Raw genomic sequence first — 26986 nt, 5'->3', positions numbered from 1 at the left:
CATAATAAGCATGAAAATGAGCAGTTTTATAATGTGATGGAAAAATGCATCCAGCAAAGGAAGCAATATGGACAATCACAATACATTAGTAAGTGTCTTGTATTAACTTTCTCTACATGATAAATGCCACTTACTGAAGTGAGACAAAGCCTTATACTGGGGTCTCATTATACACAAGGCACATTTACTTGCGCCAACCTTGGAGGTAGTTACTGTGTGGAGAGTGCACATATGATTTTTTTTAATATTTTTTGTAATATTTTCGGATGCTAGATTGTTCGTTTCCTGAACATGATTATGGGGGATGTTATAAATGTATGTGGTCTGTAAGAGTGTATGTCCTCTGACACTTACTATTGTATACAGTATGGCACTATTGTACATTTTCCAAACTGGTTGTACAGAAAACTGACTTAGTTGTCCCGAGCAACCAATCAGATCCCACCTTTCATTTTTCAGATCTCATTTGGGAAATGAAAGGTGGAATCTGATTGTTTGCTATAAGTAACCAAGTCACTTTTCCTTTTAATTTAGTTTGGATAAATCTTTCCCTGTAATAAAAAAAATAATAATCCATTTAATATATTATTTGAAGGACCATTTACCATTGTTATAAAAACTTCAATAAAGGTTTGAAGTTTGCAAAGAATTTCATGTTGTGTAGTTATCTTTAAATATTTACTATAAATATGGGGCAGAACACCGAATTGGGGGGGGGGGGGGGGGCGGGGTCATTGATAAATAGAGGAAAGGGGCCCAAGTTTGGGAAACAGCCCCGGACCTATGATGCACTTAATCCGCCCCTGTCCAAATCTGTCAGATTGCGAGGGCATCTCCTGTGCACAGCCCTCTTCAGATCACCCCACAGATTTTCAATCTGATTCAGGTCTGGGCTCTGGCTGGGCCATTCCAAAACTTTAATCTTCTTCTGGTGAAGCCATTCCTTTGTTGATTTGGATGTATGCTTTCGGTCGTTGTCGTGCTGAAAGATGAAGTTCCTCTTCATATTCAGCTTTCTAGCAGAAGCCTGAATGTTTTGTGCCAATATTGACTGGTATTTGGAACTGTTCATAATTCCCTCTAGCTTAACTAAGGCCCCAGTTCCAGCTGAAGAAAAACAGCCCCTTGGCATGATGCTGCCACCACCATGCTTCCCTGTGGGTATGGTGTTCTTTTGGTGATGTGCAGTGTTGTTTTTGCGACAAACATATCTTTCGGAATTATGGCCAAAAAGTTCAACCTTGGTTTCATCAGACCATAACACCTTTTCCCACATGCTTTTGGGAGACTTCAGATGCGTTTTTGCAAAATGTAGCCTGGCTTGGACGGTTTTCTTCCTAAGGAAAGGCTTTCGTCTTGCCACTCTACCCATAGCCCAGACATATGAAGAATACGGAGATTGTTGTCACATGTACCACACAGCCAGTACTTGCCAGATATTCCTGCAGCTCCTTTAATGTTGCTGTAGGCCTCTTGGTAGCCTCCCAGACCAGTTTTCTTCTCGTCTTTTCATCATTTTTGGAGGGACGTCCAGTTCTTGGTAATGTCACTGTTGTGCCATATTTTCTCCACTTGATGATGACTGTCTTCACTGTGTTCCATGGTATATCTAATGCCTTGGAAATTCTTTTGTACCCTTCTCCTGACTGATACCTTTTAACAATGAGATCCCTCTGATGCTTTGGAAGCTCTCTGTGGACCATGGCTTTTGCTGTGGGATGCGACTAAGAAACTTCCAGGAAAGACCAACTAGAGCAGCTGAACTTTATTTGGGGTTAATCAGAGGCACTTTAATGATGGCAGGTGTATACTGACTCCTATTTAACATGATTTTGAATGTGATTGCTCAATTCTGAACACAGCTACAGCCCCAGTTTATAAGATGGTGTGCACACTTATGCAACCACATTATTTTAGTTTTTTTTGTTTTCTTCCCTCCACCTAAAAGATTTCAGTTTGTTTTTCAATTGAGTTGTACAGTTTATAGGTCACATTAAAGGTGGAAAAAGTTCTGAAATGATTTATCTTTGTCTCATGTTTTTACAGCACAGAAACCTGTCATTTTAACAGGGGTGTGTAGACTTTTTATATCCACTGTATATATCAGGGATCAGCAACCTTCGGCACTCCAGCTGCTGTGAAACTACAACTCCCAGCATGCAAATATGCTCAGCTATTCTCAGAACTCCCATAGAAGTGAATGGAGCATTCTGGGAGTTGTAGTTTCAGAACATCTGGAGTGCCGGAGGTTGCTGATCCCTGGTATATATGATATCAGGAAATATAGCGCATCACAGTTTCCGTGTATGGGGCTGTGTAGCTGTGACCAGCTGTGTCAGAGGGCTCATAATGAACCTTCTCCCCTGCAGAACACACCTAAAATGTGCATATGAGCATTAGAAGTGGACCAAGGAGCAATGGAATAAGGTGACCTGGTCATGTTTTCTTTCATGTGGACAGCCAGGCTTACCTGGGTGCAAGATAGCACCAGGATGCACTATGGAAGTAAAGCAAGATGGCGAAGGCAGTATGATGCTTTGGGCAATGTTCTGCTTTGAAACCTTGGCATTTAGGCTACTTTCACATTAGTGTTTTTTGCGGATCCGTCATGGATCTGCAAAAACGCTTCCGTTACAATAATACAACCTCCTGCATCAGTCATGAACGAATCCGGTTGTATTAAGTCTTATATAGCCATGACGGATCCGTCTTGAACACCATTGAAAGTCAATGGGGGACGAATCCGTTTTCTATTGTGTCAGAGTGAACGGATCCGTCCCCATTGACTTATTGTGTGTCAGGACGGAACCGTCTTGCACCGCACCACATCGCGGACAGAAAAACCCTGCTTGCAGCGTTATATTGTCCGCGATGGGAGCGCAACCAAATGAACGGAATGCATTTTGCTGCATTCCGTTTCATTCAGTTTTGTCCCCATGGATAATGAATGGGGGCAAAACTGAAGCATTTTCCTCCACTATTGAGATCCTATGACGGATCTCAATAGCGGAATTGAAAGTCCATCCGGGTGAGAGCTGTTTTGACGGCAGAAGTGGGATCTACACAACATTAGGCAGTGGTTTAATGTTATGGCTGAACATTGTGAACAGTAAAAAAATAAAAAATAAAGTTTACAAGTGGCAAACAACAGCAACGAGCATTCTTAGGAACCTTTATTCATCAGACCATTGGCCCATGTAAATTGGCCTTTACAGTACAGTTATGTACTTCTGTCTGTAAATATCACAAAAATTGGCAGATTTGTATGCCCTAAATAACTAATGACTGCAGGCAGATCATGATAATTATATAACTTCATTATACAACGAATAACCCCGCATACCACTGAATGTATATTTGATGGTTACAGTATATGAAAATCCAGGGTTCACAATGCACTGAAAGCAGGCAAATACGCTATGAAATATCAACCTTTCTGGGTTGCTACTATACCTTGAGTGCAGAGCTTTGTTGGTCAGCAGTGTTTTTTCCTGAGCTATGCGGTGGACTGAGGCTGTGTTCAGATGCACACGGTGATCCTTGCCTTGAATTCTGACAATCTCGGTCTTGAAACACAAAATACAGTTAGTGATAAAAATAAAATGTACAGGCAGATACAAAACCAAATTATCAGTTCAAGTCTAAGAAGAATTTAGTGTCCCCGCAGGTAGAGGAGATCACTGGTGAGTAGTGTTTCCCCCTATGTGGCAGCAAATGTGCGAACCCTACCAAACAATTGCACATACCTTCGCTTCCTGGCTATATATCCACATATGCGATGTGGTCTATTGTCTGCTGTGACTGAAGTACATGCTCTTGCACATTTATTTCCCTATGTAACTAAGGGCCCTTTTACACATGCAGACGATGGGGTCAATTATCGTGAATTAACTTTCATAAGAATTCTAGTTTGTCAGGTGAGAACATTTTCATGGGGCATTAAATGTTGTTGGTTGGCAACGTATTGCCCTGTGTGAATATGGGATGCACTGCCGACAATCTGCAATCTCACTATAATTATGGTTCACTTTGTAACAGACTGGTAAGGTACTTTAAACGAGCACCGATTGACTATCATCAATCAGCACTCATACCAGCCTGCAATTGGCCGGTAGGAAAGGAACCCAACTTTGTGTGTTGTGCATAATACCTTAGCCTCCTGGACTCCTGTGTCTGTGGCATACAGAGTAGGATTTTGGGTGACATCAGAGTAATTAGACTTTAAACTAAATCCATTATTACCAACTGGAAGCTAAGAACACATTACATTAAAGGGAACCCGACAACACGGAACGTAGTGTAATCTGCAGGGATCATGTTATAGAGCAGGAGAAGCTGAGCAGATTGACAAAGCTCTCTGGAAAACATTTAAGCTAAACTTGTAAGTTATAAATGTAAATTTCTTTTCAATGAGTGATGGTATTGTGTGTGTAAATGTGTAAACACAGATAGCTGTCAGTCACTGATAACACCTCCATAACCCCCCTGTATATCAGTGTATACACACTTAGGCCTCTTTCACACTTGCGTTGTCCGGATCCGGCATGTACTCCACTTGCCGGAATTACACTCCGGATCCGGAAAAACGCAAGTGTACTGAAAGCATTTGAAGACGGAACCGTCTTCCAAATGCGTTCAGTGTTACTATGGCACCCAGGACGCTATTAAAGTCCTGGTTGCCATAGTGGGAGCGGGGGAGCAGTATACTTACAGTCTGTGCGGCTCCCGGGGCGCTCCAGAATGACGTCAGAGCGCCCCATGCGCATGAATGACGTGTCCATGCGATCACGTGATCCATGCGCGTGGGGCGCCCTGACGTCACTCTGGAGCGCCCCGGGAGCCGCACGGACGGCAAGTATACTGCTCCCCCGCTCCCCGCTACACTTTACCATGGCTGCCAGGACTTTAGCGTCCCGGCAGCCATGGTAACCATTCAGAAAAAGCCAAATGTCGGGTCCGGCAATGCGCCGAAACGACGTTTAGCTTAAGGCCGGATCCGGATCAATGCCTTTCAATGGGCATTAATTCCGGATCCGGCCTTGCGGCAAGTGTTCCGGATTTTTGGCCGGAGCAAAAAGCGCAGCATGCTGCGGTATTTTCTCCGGCCAAAAAACGTTCCGTTCCGGAACTGAAGACATCCTGATGCATCCTGAACGGATTTCTCTCCATTCAGAATGCATTAGGATAATCCTGATCAGGATTCTTCCGGCATAGAGCCCCGACGATAGAACTCTATGCCGGAAGACAAGAACGCAAGTGTGAAAGAGCCCTTAGGGTACTTTCACACTTGCGTTTTTCTTTTCCGGCATAGAGTTCCGTCCTAGGGGCTCGATACCGAAAAAGAACTGATCAGTTTTACCCCCATGCATTCTGAATGGAGAGCAATCCGTTCAGGATGCATCAGGACGTCTTCAGTTCAGTCTTTTTGACTGTTCAGGACGGAGATAATACCGCAGCATGCTACAGTTTTATCTCTGGCCAAAAAAAAAACTTAACACTTGCCTGACTGCCGGATCCGGCATTTTTTTCCATAGCAAAGTATTAGTGCATTAAAAATACTGCAATGCCGGATCCGGCCTTCCGATCTGCGCATGCACAGACCTTTAAAAAAAAAAAAGTGATTTTTTTATTTTTTTTATTTTTTAAACGGATCCGTTTGTCCGTATGACAAACGGACAGACGGATCCGTTCTTGCAATGCATTTGTTAGCAGGATCCGCATCGGTCTACAAATGCTGTCTGTTTGCATGCAGATTGCGGGATCCGGCAGGCAGTTCTGGCGACGGAGCTGCTTGCCGGATCACTCTGCCGCAAGTGTGAAAGTAGCCTTACACAGACAATGCTATCAATCACTGAAAACACCTCCCCCGTATTCAATGAAATCAGAAATAGCAGAGATCTAAATGTACAAATTAAAAGTTTTATTGAATCTTTCCCACAAAACTATCCATCAATCCGCTCAGCTTCTCCTGCTCTATAACATGCTGATTGCACAGCATTTTTGGGTAACAGAACCTCAACGGTGCTAATGTTCAAAACACAGGATAAGAACACCCAGCTGTGTATCTATATATTTTACTTAAATCCACGCATACACTTACATAATCCACCAATGTCTGAGTTAAGAGGTCTATCAAAACTAAATGGACAACGAATAAACAGACAAATAACGGATATATTGCAATTAAATACATCATAGCATGGTGTATTCTCCTGAGCTCACAGGATGAAGGTGAGGTGCTGCAGTTCTGTAAGGGGGTCATCTCTCTCTTCACTACGTTCTCTTGACTTGGACTAGGAAAGAGTCGAGAAACAGCAGACTGGGACTTCTGGTTGCCCTGGGATTGCTTAGATGGTCCAACAAGAATACTCCCATGAAACTCTGGCATTCCAGAGGCCTGTTAGATGGAGATATAGTAGTGGATATGGTGTTCTACAACCAGCTGTCATACAATACTGAGCAAAAGTTTTAGGCAGGTGTGGAACGAATGCAGAAATTTAAGAATGCTTTAAAAATAGAAGTGTTAAATATTTATTTTTTTATCAGTGAAGAAAATGCAAAGCGAATGAACAAAAGAGAAAACTAAATCAAATCAATATTTGGTGTGACCACCCTTCAATGCCCTCAAAATGGCATCAACTTTTCTAGGTACACTGACTAGAACACAGTTTTTGAACGAACCCAGCAGTGAGATTGTTCCAGACATTTTGGAGAACGAACCACAGATCCTCTGTGGATGTAGGCTTGTTCAAATCCTTCTGTTGCTTCATGTAATCCCAGACAGACTCTATGATACTGAGATTAAGGCTCTGTGGGGTCCATATCATCACTTCGAGGACTCCTTGTTCTTACACTTACGATAGTTCTTAAAAGGGATTCTGTCATGAGATTTTACCCCTATAACCTAAACATATGCTCATGTCCGGAGTAATAATAAGAATCCTAAGCTGGCATTATTAAACTTCACTGTGGCTCCATTTGCACAAATAACAGGTTTTTATAACCTGTCAATCACTCAGCCGGCGCATGCGCACTTCGCTCAACGAAGCCGCTGCCAAGAGTCCGCGGCGCATCAGGCTGAGCCTAGTGCGCAGGCGCGGGATCTGGCAGAGCGACGGGTAGGATTGCGGCGGCGGAGCTGAGCTAGGGAAGGCAGCGCTGGGCACCGGACGGCGAGGGGTGCAGCCAGGCACCCTGTATTAACGGACCTCCCCTTGGGCACCTTAAGTGAGTGATTAACAGGTTATAAAAACCTGTTTTCTGTGCAAATAGAGCTACAGTGAGGTTTAATAATGCCAGCTTAGGATTCTTATTATTACTCCGGACATGAGCATATGTTTAGGTTATGGGGGTAAAATCTCATGACAGAATCCCTTTAATTACATTGGCTGTATTTTTGGCATGGTTGTCCTGCTGCAGAATAAGTTTGGAGACAATCAGATGTCTCCCTGATGGTACTGCAAGATGGACAAGAATCTGCCTGTATTTCTCAGCATTGAGGACACCATTAATCCTGTCTAAATTCCCAACTCCATTTGCTGAAAACAGCAGACGAAAGAGACATCATGCTTACTTCCTTTCGAAATCAGAAGATGTCCAGCCCAGCCATCAGCTCAGTGCTGGCAAAAACCAGGGGGACCCATGTACACCCATCTACTGTATGGAGAAGTCTGGGCAGAAGTGGTCTTCATGAAACAGATGCAGCAAAAAAGACCAAACGACTCAACTATGCATGAAAACAAAGGAATTTTTGAAATATTGATATATAACAGATGGCAGTTTGTTCGCCACCCTGGAAAGTGGTACAGTAATTTAAGTCTGCAGGCAACAGTGAAGTATGGTGGAGGCTCCTTGCAAGTTTGGGACTGCATGTCAACAAATGGAGTTGGGTATTTGGTCAGGATTAATGGTGTCCTCGATGCTGAGAAATACAGGCAGATACTTATCCAAATGAAGTACCATCTGACTTGCTCCAAATTTATTCTGCAGCAGGACAATGACTCCAAACGTACAGCCAATGTGATTAAGAACTATCTTCAGCATAAAGAAGAACAAGTCCTGGAAGTGACGATGTGCCCTTGCAGAGCCCTGATCTTAGCATCGAGTCTGTCTTGGATTACATAAGACCGAAGGATTGGAGCAAGCCTACATCCACAGAAGATCTGTGGTTAGTCTTCCAAGATGTTTGGAACAACTTAGAAGATCTGATGCTGTTCTGAAGGCAAAGGGTAGTCACACCAAACATTTAATCTATATTTCTCTTTTGTTCATTTACTTTGCATTTTGTTCACTGATGGAATGTAAACCGTTAACACAATTTTTGAAAGCATTCTTACTTTGCAGCATTTTTTCCACCTAAAACATTTCCACATGAACCAGCTACCATAGAGGGTTTTACAGAAAAAAAAAAAAGTCGTGAATATTCCTCCACATTGTCCATTTACATGAACAGGTAATGCAAGTAATGGTAAAAGCCAACAGTGTCTTACTCCTGAAAGTCCAGCTGGTGCGATGACAACACTGGACTGCGTGATTCTTGGTGCTATTAAGGTGTCTGTCTTGAGGGAGGCAGGAGATACGATCACAGCTTGAGTTTGACCTGAAAAGTGTGCTGAAAGAGACAGGAACAGTCAGAATTCAGGCCATGCAATACCTACTGTACCCATAGGACAAGGGTGATGATAGACGATTACTATACTCAAAGGGCTATAACACTTTCACCACATAAACGTTATTCTTCATACAACAAAAAGATCATACAATATTCAAATATACTTTCTGTATCAATTCCTGACAGGTTCACAAGATCTCTGCTTACAGTCCTTTTTACTAGAATATGCTATCGATATTAGATTGGTGGGAGTCAGAATCTCAGGGCAGGTTTAAAACACCAATTCCCGGCGACGGTTTAAACCTGCACTTGTGACAGTAAGTGCGAGGGTTCAGAGCTGAATCTGGACATACCCAGAATTTCATCCAGGCAGCCCCCTGTTATGAGCATCGGAGCATTTCATGCTCTTCCTTGCCCTGCGCTGGATCGCACGGGGCAAGGGCTTTTTTGTTTATAACACACTGCTGGGCGGAGGCTCCTGCCTACCAGTGTTCCTGGTGAAGCTACCAGCTCTGATGGGCGGGCTTTAGCGCTGCCCTATCTGTTTTACAGGCTAGTGCAACGCTAAAGCCCGCCCATCAGAGCCTAGCAGTCCTTATGGAGAGCCTGATATGTAACTGGAACTCCATAAAATGCCTTTGCCTGCGCGATTCAGCGTAGGGTAAGGGAGAGCATCGGAGCGTGAAATTGCTGCTTGGGTGAAATTCGGGGTGTGTACGGGTTTAGCTCTGAATGTGGACAACCATTTTAATTGACGCTGGGGAGTCAAGTAGTTATGCGACCACAGATACCCCCCCTGATTTCTGAATTCAATTATATTCCCATCCTGAGGCAACTAGAGTAGGAGGAAAAAACATGGCATCTGGCGCTGGCAACACAGAGGGACAGCCTCTGAGGAGGGATTTTGTACTGCACTTCCGTTTCTGATGCGGCTGGAGCAGTTTATTGTCTTGCATCAAGGTATTTGGCTCCGCTGAGGTATTTTGTGCCTCAATATGGTATTGCTGACCTTGCCTACATGTGTTGCTCTTCCTCGTTTCAATTTGGACCCACTAACAACAAGGGGCCAATTTTACATTTATCCAAAGGCCACTTTAAGTTCCCAGTCTGGCCCTGACCAACGGGGCTAGTAAAGTATCCACAAGAACTACTTTACATGCAAGACAGAGGAAGACTGAGGAAGTGAGGGGGAGAGCTTGGATCTACTGAAAAAAAAAAAAAAAAACCACACACTATCTCATGGCATAAAACTGCATTGAAGATCTCCTCTTAACAGTTACTGTATTGTAGACTGCGTGAAAGTCTTTACCCTAGGCCCGACACCATCACTCTCTTACCGTCTCCATGTCATAATACGAAATCCGGCTGTTATCGCATCTACCACTAGGGGTCCCCGTTTACTTTCAGCTTGATAAAAACCATTTCCACTGGTTCTTTATTTTTAAATTGTGATATGGGATTGAGACCATTCCCTCTAGGTGATCATCACAATTACAGTTGAGGATATCTACTGAACACCTAAACTAGAATGGGGGCTACTAACGAAGCTGCCATTTACACAAATGCTTTTACCAGGACACGTGGAACAACAGGAATTATTTTAAAGACATTTTGGCATGGACACCCTTAATGACCATTCTCGGTGCGGTTTTAGCTTTAAACTGCCATTCTGTGATCTTCAGTGCTGCCTCCCATTGAAAAGAGCCATATGTAGAAATCACTTGGCCATTGTTAGAATTTTGGCATCTGTGTCCGCGCTGAAATTCCGCAGGGAAAAAACATTGTCATGCATGGAATATTGTTGAGCATGCAATTATCTGGAAAGGACCGTTCCTTCCTGATATCTGCCTCATCAGTGTAGGTTAAGAGGTGTATTTACACTCCGCAATCACTTCCACTTTATGGGGACAGCAGCTGCAATCGCTCATGCTCATACAGATTCATTGTTTCTGGACAGCAGATCGCTGGTCACACAGCATGATTTAATGTGCTACATAAACATGAACAGGCATACAAACCTTTGTTACCAATAATCAGCCCGTGTAAATTTGCAATTATTTGGAGCCAAAATAATTTTTCCTTCTTAGATAGAAATATCGGCTTCTGGAGATGGGGGGTGCATTCAACATTGTAGGAGAAATGTTTTTTTTCCCAACCCTATCACCTTACTAGGTAGGGACCTAAAACAACCCAGTCGACTTCCAGCTAACTACATGTACAATTTTGACTGTGGGTGATGTTCCAACACACACTGAAGGCAAGCAGTATTAGGTTCCATTCACACGTCCACAAATGGGTCCGGGTGCGGACCCATTCATTTTCTATGGGGACGGAATGGATGCGGACAGCACACAGTGTCTTCGGATCCGCAGCTCCGCAAAAGATAGAACATGTCCTATTCCTGTCCGCAGCTGCGGACAAGAATAGGAGAATAGGCATTTCTATAGAGGTGCCGGGCGGGTGTGTTGCGGATCCGCAATTTGCTGGTCCGCAACACACCACGGACGGGTGAATGGAGCCTTAAGGTAAAAAAAAAAAAAAGCCTGAAAATAAGGTGACGTTTGTGCAAGACATGTTCATTCTGCCACAAATCCTGATTTTCATGAAGATTTATCGACACACTGCCTTATATAATCTTACCAGGAGTAAATAGCAAGGACACAGTCTCTGGCTGGGGAGCAGGTACAATTTTCTGAGGCTGCTTTTTCTTGGCTCCGGAGTTGGAGATAGTAAAGTATGTATTAGAATGAGGGGCATTTTGCTGCGCAACCCCTGAAATGTTGCAAGGCACTTGTTGCTGAGTAGCAAGAATGAGGTTCTGGCTCTGGCTGAAGGTAGTTGCAGAAGGATTATGAGCAAGTGTAGCAGAGGCCGTGTGCGTGATTACTGAGGAGTTACACAGGGAGAACTTCTCACTGTCTGGGTTAACAAAGGAAGGCAGGGGTGTCAGGCGACGATTTGGAGGCACGGTTGGTGGAGCAGCAGGGGTTTGGAAGATCGTCACTGGAGGGGAAAAGACAGGGACAAAACCGTGCTGGCTGCTTATAGCAGTCTCTGAGTTAAACTTGACTGGCCCGTTGACAGCAGCGATGCTGCCTAGACTGGATGCTCGCCCTCTTCTCACTTCAGGTACTCGAGGAAGGATGGAAGGAGGACCTGGGGACGGGATTAACTCCTCATCAAGATTCACTGGTGCCAGCGTGCTTGATGGCAAAATAGAAGGCTGTAAGAGATAGGTTTGGTGAGTACTACAAAATTCAATACTGCACTAATATCCTGCAGCACAACAAAAACCGTTTCCAGCAGACTCACAGTTCAGTACAAGAGACACACGATCAGATATAAACTGACTGCAACATAAAACATTATGATACAGTCCGCCGGGGAGATCCGGCAGACACACGGACCGTGTTTCTTGGGCTGATCGCGCTCGTGTGCATAAGCACTGAACATGTACAACTCATTTACTGAATAAAGCAAGCCTCCCCTACATACAGACACCTAAATGCTTGAAGGAGTAAAATACCAATAAAGGGCATCTTACCGCCTGATTACAGGAACGCAACGCAGGGTCAGGCAGTGGAACGGCAGGCACAGAAGAGGAAGAGCCGAATAAGGTGGATGACAGCGATTTGGAAGAGAAGATATCTGTAAAATGAAAAGAAAAAAGGTTAAGTAATAGCTTCTCATAAATAGCGATGACCTATCATCTGGATAGTTAATCAGTATCTGATCGGTGGGGGTCTGCCGCTTGGGATCCCTGCTCATCAGCTACAGTAATGCCATGGCCTTCTTGCGGCTTTCCCTATGCCAGTGACGACACGTTCATCTGTCATGTGGCCTAGGCGCAGCTCAGCCCCATAGAAGTGAATGGGGCTGAGCTGCGATACCAAACACAGCTACTATAGAATGTACGGTGCTCATAGGAGCGCCAGTGCCTTCTCAAACATCTGATCGGCGGGGGTCCCAGGTGTTGGCCCCCCACGATCAGATAATGATGACCTTTCCAGGCGTTATGACCACCCTGCAATCCAGCAGCGGTGTGACTTTTCAGGAAAGGGTCATGGCCTAATGTGTTATACTGAATGCCAAACTTGCTCGACAATTCCAAATAGTTGATATAAAGTTAGCTAAAACGGTCTATCCCTGTTCCAGAGTTCTGATCCAACCTGAGCCCCTGTGATAAATCGGGTCCAGGCCTAGACAACCTGTCCAAGTTTACGCCATCTACAGAATTAGCCCCACAGAATTTTAATTAAAGATTCCCCAGAACAGTTATTTGTTGGTGAATTTAACAAATCAGACATGTCCGGAGGTCTGTCCCGTCCTCCATTAGGTTGCTCATAAATGATGGGTCCTGGCAGCATGACTCACATGCAGCTCAACGCTAATTGCCATTTTGAAACAAACAGCATGTACAGGCGTGGCCTGGCAATTAGCGGTGAGCTGCATGCAGATCGGGACACAAGGTGTACTGCATTGTGCCTGATTTAGTCCCAAAATCAGAACCCGAATTGTGATCAAACTGCTAACGTAGGGACTACTACCACTCTACGTGTGATAAAGATCACATGGAGTGACTAACCTGCAAGACCTGTTTTTGATTTGACTCCTCAAGCTCTACCCAACTTTTTACCTCATCAACGGACAATTACGAGTTTTATTTCCTCGTTGTAGCCAGTGACTGAATGAATCATGCATCATTAAGATTTATGTAATGGATGTTAAACTAACATACAGAAACTGAGCCCAACACATGGCTCAGTGAACATCAGCACAGGCCTTAGCATTCTAATACAATAAGAAACACCAACACATGAACTCGCATAAAAAAAATACATCAATCTTTATGGTTACCAAAAAGAGCATAAAAATGAAGTAAGATCCACATAAAACACAAGACAAGGAACTAGGGGGACATGTGGTGGTTGAAAGTATTGAAAGTAGAAATGGCATTCAGGCTTGCGGCTAGATTACCTATACTCAAACACCCATAACTTGTCACATGGTCAGGGTAAGTGTGGATGGGGCGGATTTTTGTCCGACTAACCCAGTGTAGGTAATCTAGCCGCAAGCCTGAATGTGGTTTCTACTTTCGACTACCAGATGTCCCTCTAGTTCGTCTTGTGCTTTAATAAAGATTGTTGATTTTAAGTTTTACCTTTGTCTTTTATGCGAGTTCATTTGTTGGGGTTGCTTGATGATACACATTGTACGTTTAAGGCCTCATGCACATGACCATATCCGTTTTGTGGCCCACGAATCGCAGATCTGCAAAACATGGATACTGGCCGTGTGTGCCCCGTACGTTCCCATTCAGCAGGTCCGCCACTTTTGCATAAATGCCTATTCTTGTCTGTAATACGGACAAGAATGCGACACATTCTATTTTACTCTGAGCCATGGAACCGACACACTGATGCGGACGGCACACTATGCGCTGTCCGCATCTTCAGGGGCCCCATAGAAATTAATGGGTTGGCAATTGGCATCCGATCCACAAAAAACACAGATAGGATGTGGACCAAAAATACACCGGTAGTTGTGTGCATGGGACCTAATAGGAATAATGCAATTAAAAAAAAATAATAAAATAGGACAATCTGGTAAACTGCACACAAAAAAAAATTAAAAAATAATAAATTGTTAGAAATATTTCTGACAGACATCACGTTTCAACCAATTAAACTCTTAGCTATCGAAGACATGAAGATAAATCAGCATTAAAACGGCCAAACAATGAACAAACAGTATTGTGCTCACATGATGCATTACACCCTGTTTAGCCTAGGAGGTTATAAACAGAAAGTAACTATAAATGGTGCAGCTAATTATCATAATGATTATGGTACTGGAAAATCCAGAACGCTTCTCTGACTAATAGGTGGCTTTGCAAAACTCCTCCTCACGGTTCTGGTCTGTTCACCCTTTCTATTCGAAAGAAACAGAATGAACTCAAAGAAAGAAATGTTCTGCACCGGGGGGTTTAGAACACACTGGGGGACATTTACTAGGCATGTTGCACCAGAATTATGGTGTAAAATGTGCAAAAAAAAAAGAATGGAGTTTTAATTTGCGCCAAATTTATCAACTGTTTTCTCCAGAATCTTCACCATAAAGAATGCATCACATCAGAAATGAGTTATAGATTTAAAAGTGGGCGGGGCTATCAAATTGCGCATATTACGCCTTACGGGCAGAAATGGCTCAAATTGTTGTGGACAATTAAGCCAGCTTATGTGGTGGTGTTTTGTGTAAAAAATGGAATTTATGGCAGAAAGATGCAACTTTTTGTCAAAAAGTTGCATTTAAGAAAAGGCAGCTTGTCGTGGGAGCAAGTGATGGGTAAGCATTAAAGCAGGGCGCATTTATTTTTATCTAATAGAAATGAGCTGAGCTGACAGGAGGTTGTCAGGAAATGGACATTTAAAAAAAATAAATAAATGGCCCGCATCTGAAACAAAAGTCGCAATTTACCATAGGAAATGTCGCAAATATGGGTCTCAAGGGTTGGCTGAAATTGCGCATTTCAGTTTAAAAAGGTCACATTTTAGTGCTATTGGCATTACAATGTTTCAAAATCGAGAGAAATAAGCTGATAATGAAGTTTATATATATATAAAAAAAAGTCACATTTGTAATGTTAGTATTTTTTTGGGCGCAAATGACACCATTATTGATAAAATGTCCCTCAATGAGTTTGAGGGCTCTACTGCTTAATGGCTGGATCTAAGGCCTCCATACACATTAGTGTATTGTGCAGTGAACCGGCCCAGAATGGCAGGTCCAACTGACCGTCCTAATGTGGGGGAGGCGAGAAGGTTCTGGTGAAATGAGTATTGTCTCCTGGAGGCAGCTTATCTCCCCATTGAATACACACACATGTTCGGCCAAGCCGGGTGTGTACGTGCATGATGGAGTCCGGAGAGATTGCTTGGCCGACAGCTGTTGATTGTGTATGGTCACCTTTAGATACTCAAGGGCACTGCTTTAGTGGCAAGCTATGTGCCAACAATACATTTTATATGGAATTAATACAGTAGAGTTTTTAAATCATTGCTTCCCAGCATTCTATAATCGCAATGCCCACAAAAAAATTAAAAAAAAACACGAATTGCAAGCGCTAACGGATTTACATAAAAACCTTGTGAAGAATATGTTCAGCCGTCTCTGCATATATACAGTCTATATGCCCGCTCTGAATGCTTAGAGGGTCACAGAACCATAAAGGAACAATGTCCATGTCTACGTCCAATATTATTAATGGACAACTGACCTCGCAGTTTTTTGGCAAAGTACTTATTTTTCAAGCCAACACAAAGGGGGATCCAAAGCCTCGAGCTATTCCTATGCCATGACGCCAGGGAGTGTTAAATGATCACAAGTAAATGTAAGCGAGTGCACGCAGGCGGATCTACCACATCTATTCACGTACACCGATAACACCGTTTGTCCAAAGCGATTTATTCGGTTCCTAATGGTCATCATCCGCGTACCCTTCCCATAATTGGCCAAAGCAATAGGACATTGTTCTTCATAGTAGAACATCCACTAACCTGGAAAGGATTCAAATGTATCCATCAAGTCCAAGTTGGGCTGCAGTGGAAAAAGCTCTGGTTGGATCATGTCTGCATTCCCTGAATGTGCTGTAATGAAGGGGAAAGGATTAGCAGACGTTCTCCTGTTTAAAGGGACAGCGTATTAATTATTCTAAAGGGAAGCGAAGTATAGGGCGTACACTTGAAATCTCTGCACAAGTCATTAGTAAGTAGTACAGTGGTCCGGTAGTGTAGTAAGGCAGATGGAGGACACTTACCATTCTCTTTTGGATTGTGCTGATGTGAATAAATAGTAGAAAATAAAGTGTCACTGAATTCTGCCATAAGCATCTCCATGTCCAGAAGAGGCTCTTCTTCCATCGGGACTGGCGTTTCTCTGCCATCCACGCTGGTATGCCAAAGAATGTCATCGTCCTGCAAGAAAAACAGAAATCCTTTACCAGTTCTCGCCCGTCTTTGCTACTCATAGTCTGCCTCCTGTCACATACGGATCCTGCAGAGGTTTTACTGTGGATCTGCCAGAATTCACCAGATCCATAGCATGGCACAATTCAACAGAAAATCTGGTATACAAAAATCCTTGCACCACTTGCTCACGACCTTTGAATGATATTTTGTAAAACTGCGATTACTAGTACTGTATATTGCACTTTGATACAGATTTTGGTTTAGCCATTCGCACTAGGAATCCAGCACAAATCCGCCATGTCTAAATGTGGCCCAAAATAAAAGCACGTCTCGCGCTCCAGAATCCCGCCTGTGGGTGCACTGGACAGCACCTCTGTAGTTCTCTAGCCGTATTCATTGGCAGTAATAGGGATATATTAACAGGATTCGCAGCAGAAATCTAGAGCCGGCACATCGATTCTGCAGCAGATATACAGGATAATTAGCTCAATTGTCATTCAAATTGGACAAATCTATGGCAGAACAGAGAACATGCTGCATAGTCCATCGGGATATTTTTTGCGGCATGGGAATGGGCTATGAAATGCCCCATTCACTGGATTCAAAATGTCGGAACATTTCACGTGAATTTAGGTGTGGAATCAGTGCCCAAATCCTCATCCAATCTTACATCTCACAAAGATGGCCATACACCTTCAATAGGTATTTCCCATACACCTGGACACATTGTTCGGCTGAGCATGAGGGGAACAAGTCTCCTGTGATAAAGGAACGGGCATCCAACTTGCCAACCCCTCTTTCCCCAGACATCTGCCATGGGGGAGCTGGCGCCATATCTCTCTCTAAAAAGGCTCTGATGTGTGTGGGCACCATTATAGCGATCCCCAGGCCAATCACCTCTTCGTAGGCTGAGGCCACACTATGGCATAGAGAGTGTGGGCATAGAGAGTGTGGGTCCAGCATATTTATCTTTTCTTATGCCAGTCTCAGTGTAGGAAGATGAGCGAAATCTATGCCAGCTCCGAGCTGGTGTAGATTTCACTTTAAACGTGTGCCTTATCATAAATTAGGTGCAGGGCATATCATAGACCATAAAATGCGACATTCTTCTGGCTTGTATGAAAAAGCCATGATATTCTGGTGGGGGGTTTTTTAGAAGCATTTTTTAGTTTTTGAGTTTTTTTTATTCACACAACCTTTTTTAGCCCCAGACTTTTTATCCTATACAGAAGTCTATGGGAAAAACATCTGGCGGGGAGGGGGGGGGGGGGGGGGGAACCATCCTTGGAGCAAAAGCATGCTGCAATTTAAAAAAAATGCCAAGAGAACAAAAAATAAATAAAAACAAAACAAATAAGATAGTCTTAACACCACTTGAAAAAAAAAAAACTGTTTTATAATGTCCTATTAGTCAACATGTCTAATCACCATGTACCTTTTGCTCTCCCTCTACAACCCTGCCCAAATAAAAGCCTTTTTTTCTGGATTTCATTTGTGCATCCCAGGTCAATTTAAAGCTTCAGATTTTATAGCTACGTGTGGATGAGATTTTTTTAAATCTCCCTCACATTGCTGGCTAATAAGCAGCCTTCATGCCCTATGTTAATGTACTGTAACAGTCAAGCAGCCCAGTGATCAGCCGTCGGCATTAAAGGGAACCTGTCACTTCCAAAAACCATCCCAAGCCGCCAGCAGTACCCGAGAGTAGCCAGCAGCGTGTTTCCGACTATCATTTTCTTCCTGAAGGCAGATGAAGCAAAAGCTCCGAAAACGTTATTTTATCCCCTGTCCGCATGATTTTCTGGACACGCTTGAAGTCAGGGGGGCAGCGGCCTCCTTTCTTCAAGTCCAGGTAACCGCGCCCCCTTCCCTGCCCCTTCGCTGTGACTGACAGCCGGCTGTTCGGCAAAGGCAGCCAGCTGTCGGGCATAAGCGCTGTCAGTCACAGCGAAGGGGCAGGGAAGCGGGCGCGGTTACCTGGACTTGAAGCAAGGAGGCCGCTGCCCCCCTGACTTCAAGCATGTCCAGAAAATCACGCGGGCAGGGGATAAAAGTAAGTTTTTGAACTTTTGCTTCATCTGCCTTCAGGGGAAAAAAAAGATAGTCGGAAACACGCTGATGGCTACTCTCAGGTACTGCTGGCGGCTTGGGATGGTTTTTGGAAGTGACAGGTTCCCTTTAAAGCAATGCTTCATGTTGGAACTACTTTAAAGAGGACATGTCGCCACTCCTGACATGTCTGTTTAATAGCTTCATGTATTCCCCATGTCCTAACAATTCTGGAGCATCTATTCTTATGGCTGTATGTTGTGTCATTTCTTTATTATTTCTACTAGAAGTTATGAATGAATTTCTAGCAGTCTGCAGTAAGGGCACAGAGGGGAGGTAACCAGTTGGGGGGGGGGGGGGGGCCATTTTCAGACTGTGCAGGGAACCCCCCCCCCCCCCCCACCCCCACCCCCAACCGGTTACCACCCTCTGAACCCTTACTGTAGACTGCTAGCAATTCATTCATAACTTCTAGTAGAAATAATAAAGGAATGACAACATACAGACATAAGAATAGAGGCTCCAGAATTGTTAGTATGTGGGGAATGCATGAAGCTATTAAAATAGGCAGGTCAGGAGTGATGACAGGTCCTCTTTAACCCCTTCCCAACTGCCATAGGGCTATATACGTGCTATTTGCACATGCCCCGTGCAGCTAGCACGTATATACATGTGCTGGCAGCGTTTTAATCCCAGCGCTGATCAGCACTGGGATTAAAGCTCCTGCAATCTAGCAGGAGCAGTTCCGGGTCCCGGCTGACAGATGCAGCAGGGACCCTGAGGAGAAGACCAGAGCGGTTTATTACTGCTTCTGTCTTCTCCTGTGCCGGCAGGAGGACAGCGCTGAACGAGCGCAAGGGGGAGGAAGCAGGAAGCGGAGCCGCCTCCTCTGTTAGTCCCGGCGGTCACATGACCTCCTGGGGGACAGATTATGTGGCAAAAAAAAAATTAAAATAAGTGAAAAAAGAAAAAAGAAACAGTCACCATAATCGCCCCGTTCTCTCAAACCTATACATGTTATATATGAAAACGATCATCACAAAATAGGTAACCCATTGCAATAATTAATGTTTGTGTCAGTTTTAATATTTAAGAAATAAAAAGCTATAATTAAAAAATATATACTTTATAATAATTATTAGCAGTTTTCCTCCAAATTAAACAAAAAAAAAACAAAAAAAAAAATACAAAAAAAATCCCCAAAAAATTAAAAGAATCTCAATTTTTTTTTGTAGTCAAACAAATAAAAAAAAAATACGTCGCTAAACCACCAGGTGCATAAAATCACAAAAAGCTGCCCTTTTTGGGCCCGGTCATGAAAGGGTTAAGGGTACTTTCACAATTGCGTTAGAAGAATCAGTCAGGGAGTGCCGTTGCCAGAGCTGTCAGCCGGATCCGGAAATCGGTATGCAAATGGTTTCATTTGTTTCCGGATTCGGATCCGTCTGACAAATGCATTGAAATACCGAATCAGTCTCTCCAGTGTCATTCGGAAAAACGGATCGGGTATTTTATTTTTCACATTTTTAAAGGTCTGCGCAGACCAGAAAACCGGATCCGTCAATGCGGCAATTTCCGGAACACTTGGTACCGGATCCGGCATTAATACATTTCAATGGAAATTAATGCCGGATCCGGCAAATACCGTAAAAGGGACGGAACGGAAGACATCCTGATGCATACTGAACGGATTGCTTTCCATTCAGAATGCATTAGGATAAAACTGATGCGTTTTTTTCCAGTATTGAGCCCCTATGACGGAACTCAATACCGGAAAACTTTAACGCTAGTGTGAAAGTAGCCTAAGAATGCAAATATATCAATTTCCTATTTAAAGAAATTGCTACCACAACCTTCAGGAGTTCTTATCAAGCTTTACGTTGCACATTTCCTGCGCGTATTACAACCTGCACATTTCAACCAAAATAGTGAAGTGGCCTATGTAATTCTGCAGGCTGCACAGGAAAGCTTGTGCTCGTCTCCAGGCAATGCAAAGCAGTCTGATGTATGCAAAATTGTCCAAATACCTTCTAACACCCAGCAGAATTGTGAATGCTGCTCTGGGTTATAACACAGGCTTTAACTCGGACCATTACAAGGAGTAAGGCCATATATTTATAAAGTAATGCCACCGTTTTCTGCATATTGTATCTGGGTAAAAGGATCGCTGGTGCGGTCAACATTTTCTGCAGCAGATAGTTCCATCTAAACAGCCTCTGCTGCCAGCAAACAATGATTCTGTATGGGGGATCAGCGATGATACTAGCAACCGCTCCTTCCTATACTGTGAAGGGGATCGCTGCATGTAGATGCAGCTCTATACCTCCTCGCTGACGAGCAGGCTATTGTCAGGAAGGGCCCTTTACACGGGCAGAGAATCTTAAAGATAATTGTAAACAAGCAGATCATGCGGTGTAAATACAATCTCCTGCCGGCAAACAACGATTCAGTATGGGGACGAGTGACGGCATTAGCGATCGCTCCTCCTCACACTGTGGAGGAGATTGCTGCATGTAAATACAGTGCTCTCCTCCACCAGCAAGCAGCAGTTTGTCGAGAAAGAATGCTTCCTTCCAATAATCTGCTGCTCTGTCGTCCTGTGTAAAGGGATCTTTCCTTCCTTACAATCGTCTGCTCCATCAGACCATGTAAAAGGGGCCTTTACAGTTCATCTGTCCTAATTTCCACAACTTGGAAATATGGGTACATGGCCATTAATAGGACAGCAAGATAAGAAACAAGTCATGATTTACTTCCTGGCTCCTATCCAGTCCCCTGCAAAAATAAAAAAAATTAAAAAAATGGCTGCTATCCATCTACTCAACATAACTTGAAAGGCAACGATTTTGGTGTCGGTCCTAACAAGGAGTCTTGAGTACTGGATGTGGCAATACGTTCCTGGCTCTGGGCACAGTCACTCATCACATTCTGCTCCAACCAGTTGGTTTCGATACAGCGCTGAAGGGGGAAAGTTAAATTACCTTAACCAGGCTGGAGAGATCTTCATCTTTGTGCTTTTGTAACTGTAAAAAAATGGAAGAAAAAAATAAATAAATAAATTTCCATGTGGTCACCGACTCCTAATCTCCTGGCATTTTTCCTGGCGTGAACATTTCCCTGGCACCCAAACAGGTATCTCATTGTGAGGGAAAACAGTAACTGTTCGGGGCAGGCCGGGGTAATAAACAAAGCCAAATTTATCATTATCTTGTAACGCGTTTCTCTGATGCCAAAGAACAATGCCAGTGCCAGAACGAACTGGAAGAAGCTGTTCTTTTGGAGAAATGAGAAGCCTACTGCTGGCAATCATTTATTAAAGTGGAACAACTCTGGATGAAAAATAATCTATATGGGAAGCGCTACCATATTACTCCTAGCACTTACAGGGAATTAACCATATCCAGATTTATTGCAGAAGTTTCTGAAAACTCCATTCTAACTATCTAAACAGCTTTGTGTCTGCAGTGTGTGAATAATGTTCTGCAAGCCTCATTCAGATGGATAGGAAGGTTACAGAAATGTCTGCAACAAATCTGTCACGTGTGAATACAATGTAATTAGGAGATGCGACAAAGACGGCCGTATGGCGAGACAGTCTCTGACAATGTCTGTGAAATAAGAGGTGATTAGCGCCACTCCCTTAGGTGTAGTATATTCAGTACATACAATCACAGAAAATAATGCACTATAATAATAGATGCAAGCATAACATATGGACTAAGCCCTCACTCCATTGATAAAATTGGAGCAACTTGATCAACATTTTGATCAAAACACATCTAAGCCCACCTACCAAGCGACAAGGTGGTCTCAGTTCAGGCGGGTCCTACGCTAAACCTGCCTATGCCGTTATGCATTTATGTTCAGGAGCGCAGACCCCGCACATATGTGTTGCTCCTAGTTACCTCCATGTGCAGCAGCAACCGGTGGGAGGAGGAGGAGCACACCCCTATATGTACCACCTTAAATCAAGGTCGCCTATTAGATAGGTGGGGCAAAAGTGCACATGAATACTACTCCCAAAATAGCAGCGCATTCACAAATGAAGGTGCCACTCCTTAAAGACAAGTTAAACAAATCACGGAAAAAAAATAAAAAATAAAACATCCTGCATGATATGATAATGAATGTTGCGGATGTACATGGTAGTATATTCAGTACATAGGTCAAAAGTGTACTTGAGATAGTTGGATGGAAACAGGTAAAGGGGGACTCCCAGGTCCCAAGTAGGGGATAAATAGGTGATCTTGTGACAAAAATAATCAAGATAATAAAAATATAGGAAGCATAGGGATCAATAAATAATGACGTAATAAATTTTGAAACTATATAATAAATAAAAGTAAAATTTGTATGCACTCACTTCGCTGGGGGGTAGTCAGCAGTATAAGCTCAAGACACCTGTAACCCTGAACCCCCCCCAGCCAGGATTGCATGTAGAGGTGTCAAAGATTGATGGCAGCACACTTCAGGAGGCTTCTGATCAATCCCTTTATTTCAGTAAATGTATGGTTGGTTTGGCAGACAATACACTAATATGTATGGGGGCCTTTAGACAAATCTTTTAATATTCTAATTTGTTCAATCGTTGCCTCTAATTTTTTCTGTATTTTTTTCTAGGAAAAAAAAATACCCTCAAAGAAAAATGTAAATCTTACCCTTTTCTTGAAATAGGTCCTCCACTTGTGATATTCTCTTACCACTATCTCTATTCTTCTTTTCCAATACTTTCCTTCTGTTGCAATGGCCTATAGAGAGATAGGATACTTACAGAACACTGACCGTGCATCGCATACAAATATATAATAAGGGGCAGGAAGGGGGCGACTAAACATCACAGTTGGTTTCAATCACGTGGAGAGCAGATACAGTCAAGTCCATATATATTGGGACATCAACACAATTGTAACATTTTTGGCTCTATACACCACCCCAATGGATTTGAAATGAAACAAACAAGATGTGCTTTAACTGCAGACTGTCAGCTTTAATTTGAGGGTGTTTACATCCAAATCAGGTGAACGGTGTAGGAATTACAACAGTTTGCATATGTGCCTCCCACTTGTTAAGGGACCAAAAGTAATGGGACAGAATAATAATCATAAATCAAACTTTCACTTTTTAATACTTGGTTGCAAATCCTTTGCAGTCAATTACAGCCTGAAGTCTGGAATGCATAGACATCACCAGATGCTGGGTTTCATCCCTGGTGATGGTCTGCCAGGCCTCTACTGCAACAGTCTTCAGTTCCTGCTTGTTCTTGGGGCATTTTCCCTTCAGTTTTGTCTTCAGCAAGTGAAATGCATGCTCAATCGGATTCAGGTCAGATGATTGACTTGGCCATTGCATAACATTCAACTCTTTGGTTGCTTTTGCAGTATGCACTGTGAAGTGCCGCTCAATGATTTCTGAAGAATTTGGCTGAATATGAGCAGATAATATTGCCCGAAACACTTCAGAATTCATCCTGCTGCTTTTGTCAGCAGTCCCATCACCATTAAATACAAGAGAACCAGTTCCATTGGCAGCCATACATGCCCACGCCATGACACTACCACCACCATGCTTCACTGATGAGGTGGTATGCTTAGGATCATGAGCAGTTCCTTTCCTCCTCCATGCTCTACTCTTTCCATCACTCTGGTACAAGTTGATCTTGGTCTCATCTGTCCATAGGATGTTGTTCCAGAACTGTGAAGGCTTTTTTAGATGTCGTTTGGCAAACTCTAATCTGGTCTTCCTGTTTTTAAGGCTCACCAATGGTTTACATCTTGTGGTGAACCCTCTGTATTCATTCTGGTGAAGTCTTCTCTTGATTATTGACTTTGATCTGGCCAACTGTTGAAGGGTGTTTTTTTCACCAGGGAAAGAATTCTTCGGTCATCCACCACAGTTGTTTTCCGTTGTCTTCTGGATCTTTTGGTGTTGCTGAGCTCACCGATGCGTTCCTTCTTTTTAAGAATGTTCCAAACAGTTTTGGCCACGTCTAATGTTTTTGCCATCTCTCTGATGGGTTTGTTTTGTTTTTTCAGCCTAATGATGGCTTGCTTCACTGATAGTGACAGCTCTTTGGATCTCATCTTGAGAGTTGACAGCAACAGATTCCAAATACAAATAGCACACTTGAAATTAACTCTGGACCTTTTATCTGCTCATTGTAATTGGGATACTGAGGGAATAACACACACCTGGCCATGGAACAGCTGAGAAGCCAATTGTCATTACTTTTGGCCCCGTAACAAGTGGGAGGCACATATGCAATTGTAATTCCTACACCGTTCACCTGATTTGGATGTAAATACCCTCAAATTAAAGCTGACAGTCTGCAGTTAAAGCACATCTTGTTCGTTCCATTTCAAATCCATTGTGGTGGTGTATAGAGCCAAAAATGTTAGAATTGTGCTGATGTCCCATTATTTATGGACCCGACTGTATACTCTCACGCTGCGTTTTGCAATGTCCGTCCGAGGTGTAGGTCTGGAGGCTTTCGTCCATAGGCTACCATATTCAGAAGAATACTGTCTAGAATAGCGAAGAACACGTCAGCAGAAAAATAGGTATACCTGCGTATACCAATGTGAAAGAGGCCCGAAGGACACTGTTTTGGACTGAACAGGGACCTATGGATACTCCTGAATCAAGTCATTTTTATTGCAGTTTAGGCAATAGTAAAATATACAAAACAAACACATCCTCGGCTCCACCCCACCCCAGGAACAAGTATGATATTAATATCGACTGACAGACAAGTCCCAGTGTGCAGAGGGACTTGTAATAGGGAAGCAATAGGAAAGGTCATGTCGGAGTTCTCGAACACAAGCTAGCGTAACCATATATTAGAGTGCTGCCATTACTCATGCTAACAGTAGTGCGAGTGAGAGGTAGAGGGGTTATGCCTGGGGTATCCAGCCATTTGGACCACAATGTCCCAAATTTAAAGTTGGAATTTCATTTCAAATAAACTCCAGTTCAGTAGTTTTCTAATAAATTCCCCCATGGATGGAGGTTTAACATCTAACTAGGGCTGGACAATTACTTTCCAAGCTATATAAAGCAACCTAGCTATGACTTCTCACCTTAACTGATCCCAAGATCATCTACATAGCCAAGAATGCACGCAAGGGGTGTAAACCTATGAATACGTTTGATGTATTTGACGCACACCACAAACAGACACTGTAAAATACAGTGTGAAAGGAGTCCAATCCTCAGCTTGAGCCATCTTTTATCCCTTATGGTCACTATTTAGGCTCTTGCCTCTTCTTCCCCCCCCCCCCATGCTGCAGAATCCAGGGAGGTAGCAAAATTATGGCAGCCATCTAATAGTAATGCATAGCCCGTGAATTTCATACATAATATAATGCAGTGGCTGATCAATGCAGAAACCACACAGGGAAGGGCTTTTTTGTAAATTTTTAAATGCATTCTAGCCACAAGTAGAGTCCATCACTGATATTAATCCCTTAAGGACTCAGGGCGTACCAGTACGTCCTAAGTTTAAATCGCTATTGCAGCGCGGCGGGGGTTAATCGCAACAGGATGTCCGCTGAAATCATTCAGCGGGCATCCTGAATGTTTGCGGCATCCTGAATGTTTGCGGCTTTTGCGGGCATCCTGAATGTTTGCGGCTTTTACCTTATACGGCGGTTGCGGGCGGCGGTGCCATCGGGTCCCCATGCTGCTGTAGGGGGGACCCGATGGCATGGAAGGCAGCGCGATGCCTAAGGAAGGCATCGCGCTGCCTTCCGGTGACGAGCCTGTGAGATCCAGCCCCCTGGATCTCACAGGCCGGAAGCTGTATGAGTAATACACACAGTATTACTCATACAGCCAATGCATTCCAATACAGAACCCCAAAAGTTGAAGTCCCAAAGTGGGACAAAAATAAAGTTAAAAAAAAGTTGAAAAAATAAAGTTTTCCCCACCAAAAATTCAAAGTTTCAAGTAAAAATAAACAAAAACTTCATTTTCCCCAAATAAAGTTAAAAAAATTGGTAAAAAATAGGGGGGGAAAAATAATAAGTATACATATTAGGTATCGCCGCGTCCGTATCGAACAGCTCTATAAACATATCACATGACCTAACCCCTTCAGATAAACACCGTAAAAAAAAGAAAACTGTGCTAAATAAACCATTTTTTGTCACCTTACATCACAAAAAGTGTAATAGCAAGCGATCAAAAAGTCATATGCACCCCAAAATAGTGCCAATAAAACAGTCGTCTCATCCCGAAAAAATCATACCCTACCCAAAGTAATCGCCCAAAAACTGAAAAAATTATGGCTCTCAGACTATGGAAACACTAAAACATGTTTTTCTTTGCTTTAAAAATGAAATCATTGTGTAAAACTTACATA

At 43.2% G+C, this 26986-nt stretch overlaps 1 protein-coding gene across 2 annotated transcripts in view; it reads right to left on the bottom strand.

Moving 5' to 3' along the window:
* The window catches only part of LOC120988591 (MLX interacting protein), a 79764-nt gene that overhangs the window by 20836 nt on the left and 31942 nt on the right, over positions 1 to 26986 (bottom strand). Inside the window, exons 4-12 of one of the 2 annotated variants that reach the window (XM_040416143.1) lie at positions 23286 to 23375; positions 21609 to 21650; positions 16428 to 16584; positions 16168 to 16257; positions 12156 to 12259; positions 11252 to 11834; positions 8490 to 8611; positions 6223 to 6397; positions 3454 to 3566 (exon numbers count right to left, since the gene is read on the bottom strand). In XM_040416143.1, the coding sequence (XP_040272077.1) occupies positions 3454 to 3566; positions 6223 to 6397; positions 8490 to 8611; positions 11252 to 11834; positions 12156 to 12259; positions 16168 to 16257; positions 16428 to 16584; positions 21609 to 21650; positions 23286 to 23375 (1476 nt within the window). The remainder of the gene's footprint in view (positions 1 to 3453; positions 3567 to 6222; positions 6398 to 8489; positions 8612 to 11251; positions 11835 to 12155; positions 12260 to 16167; positions 16258 to 16427; positions 16585 to 21608; positions 21651 to 23285; positions 23376 to 26986) is intronic. The other variant, XM_040416144.1, reaches the window with a different exon arrangement.

This window comes from Bufo bufo, chromosome 2 (assembly GCF_905171765.1).
Source record: "Bufo bufo chromosome 2, aBufBuf1.1, whole genome shotgun sequence".
NCBI lineage: Eukaryota > Metazoa > Chordata > Amphibia > Anura > Bufonidae > Bufo > Bufo bufo.
The sequence above is the reverse complement of the archived record's forward strand: the minus strand, read 5'-3'. Positions and strand labels throughout refer to the sequence as shown.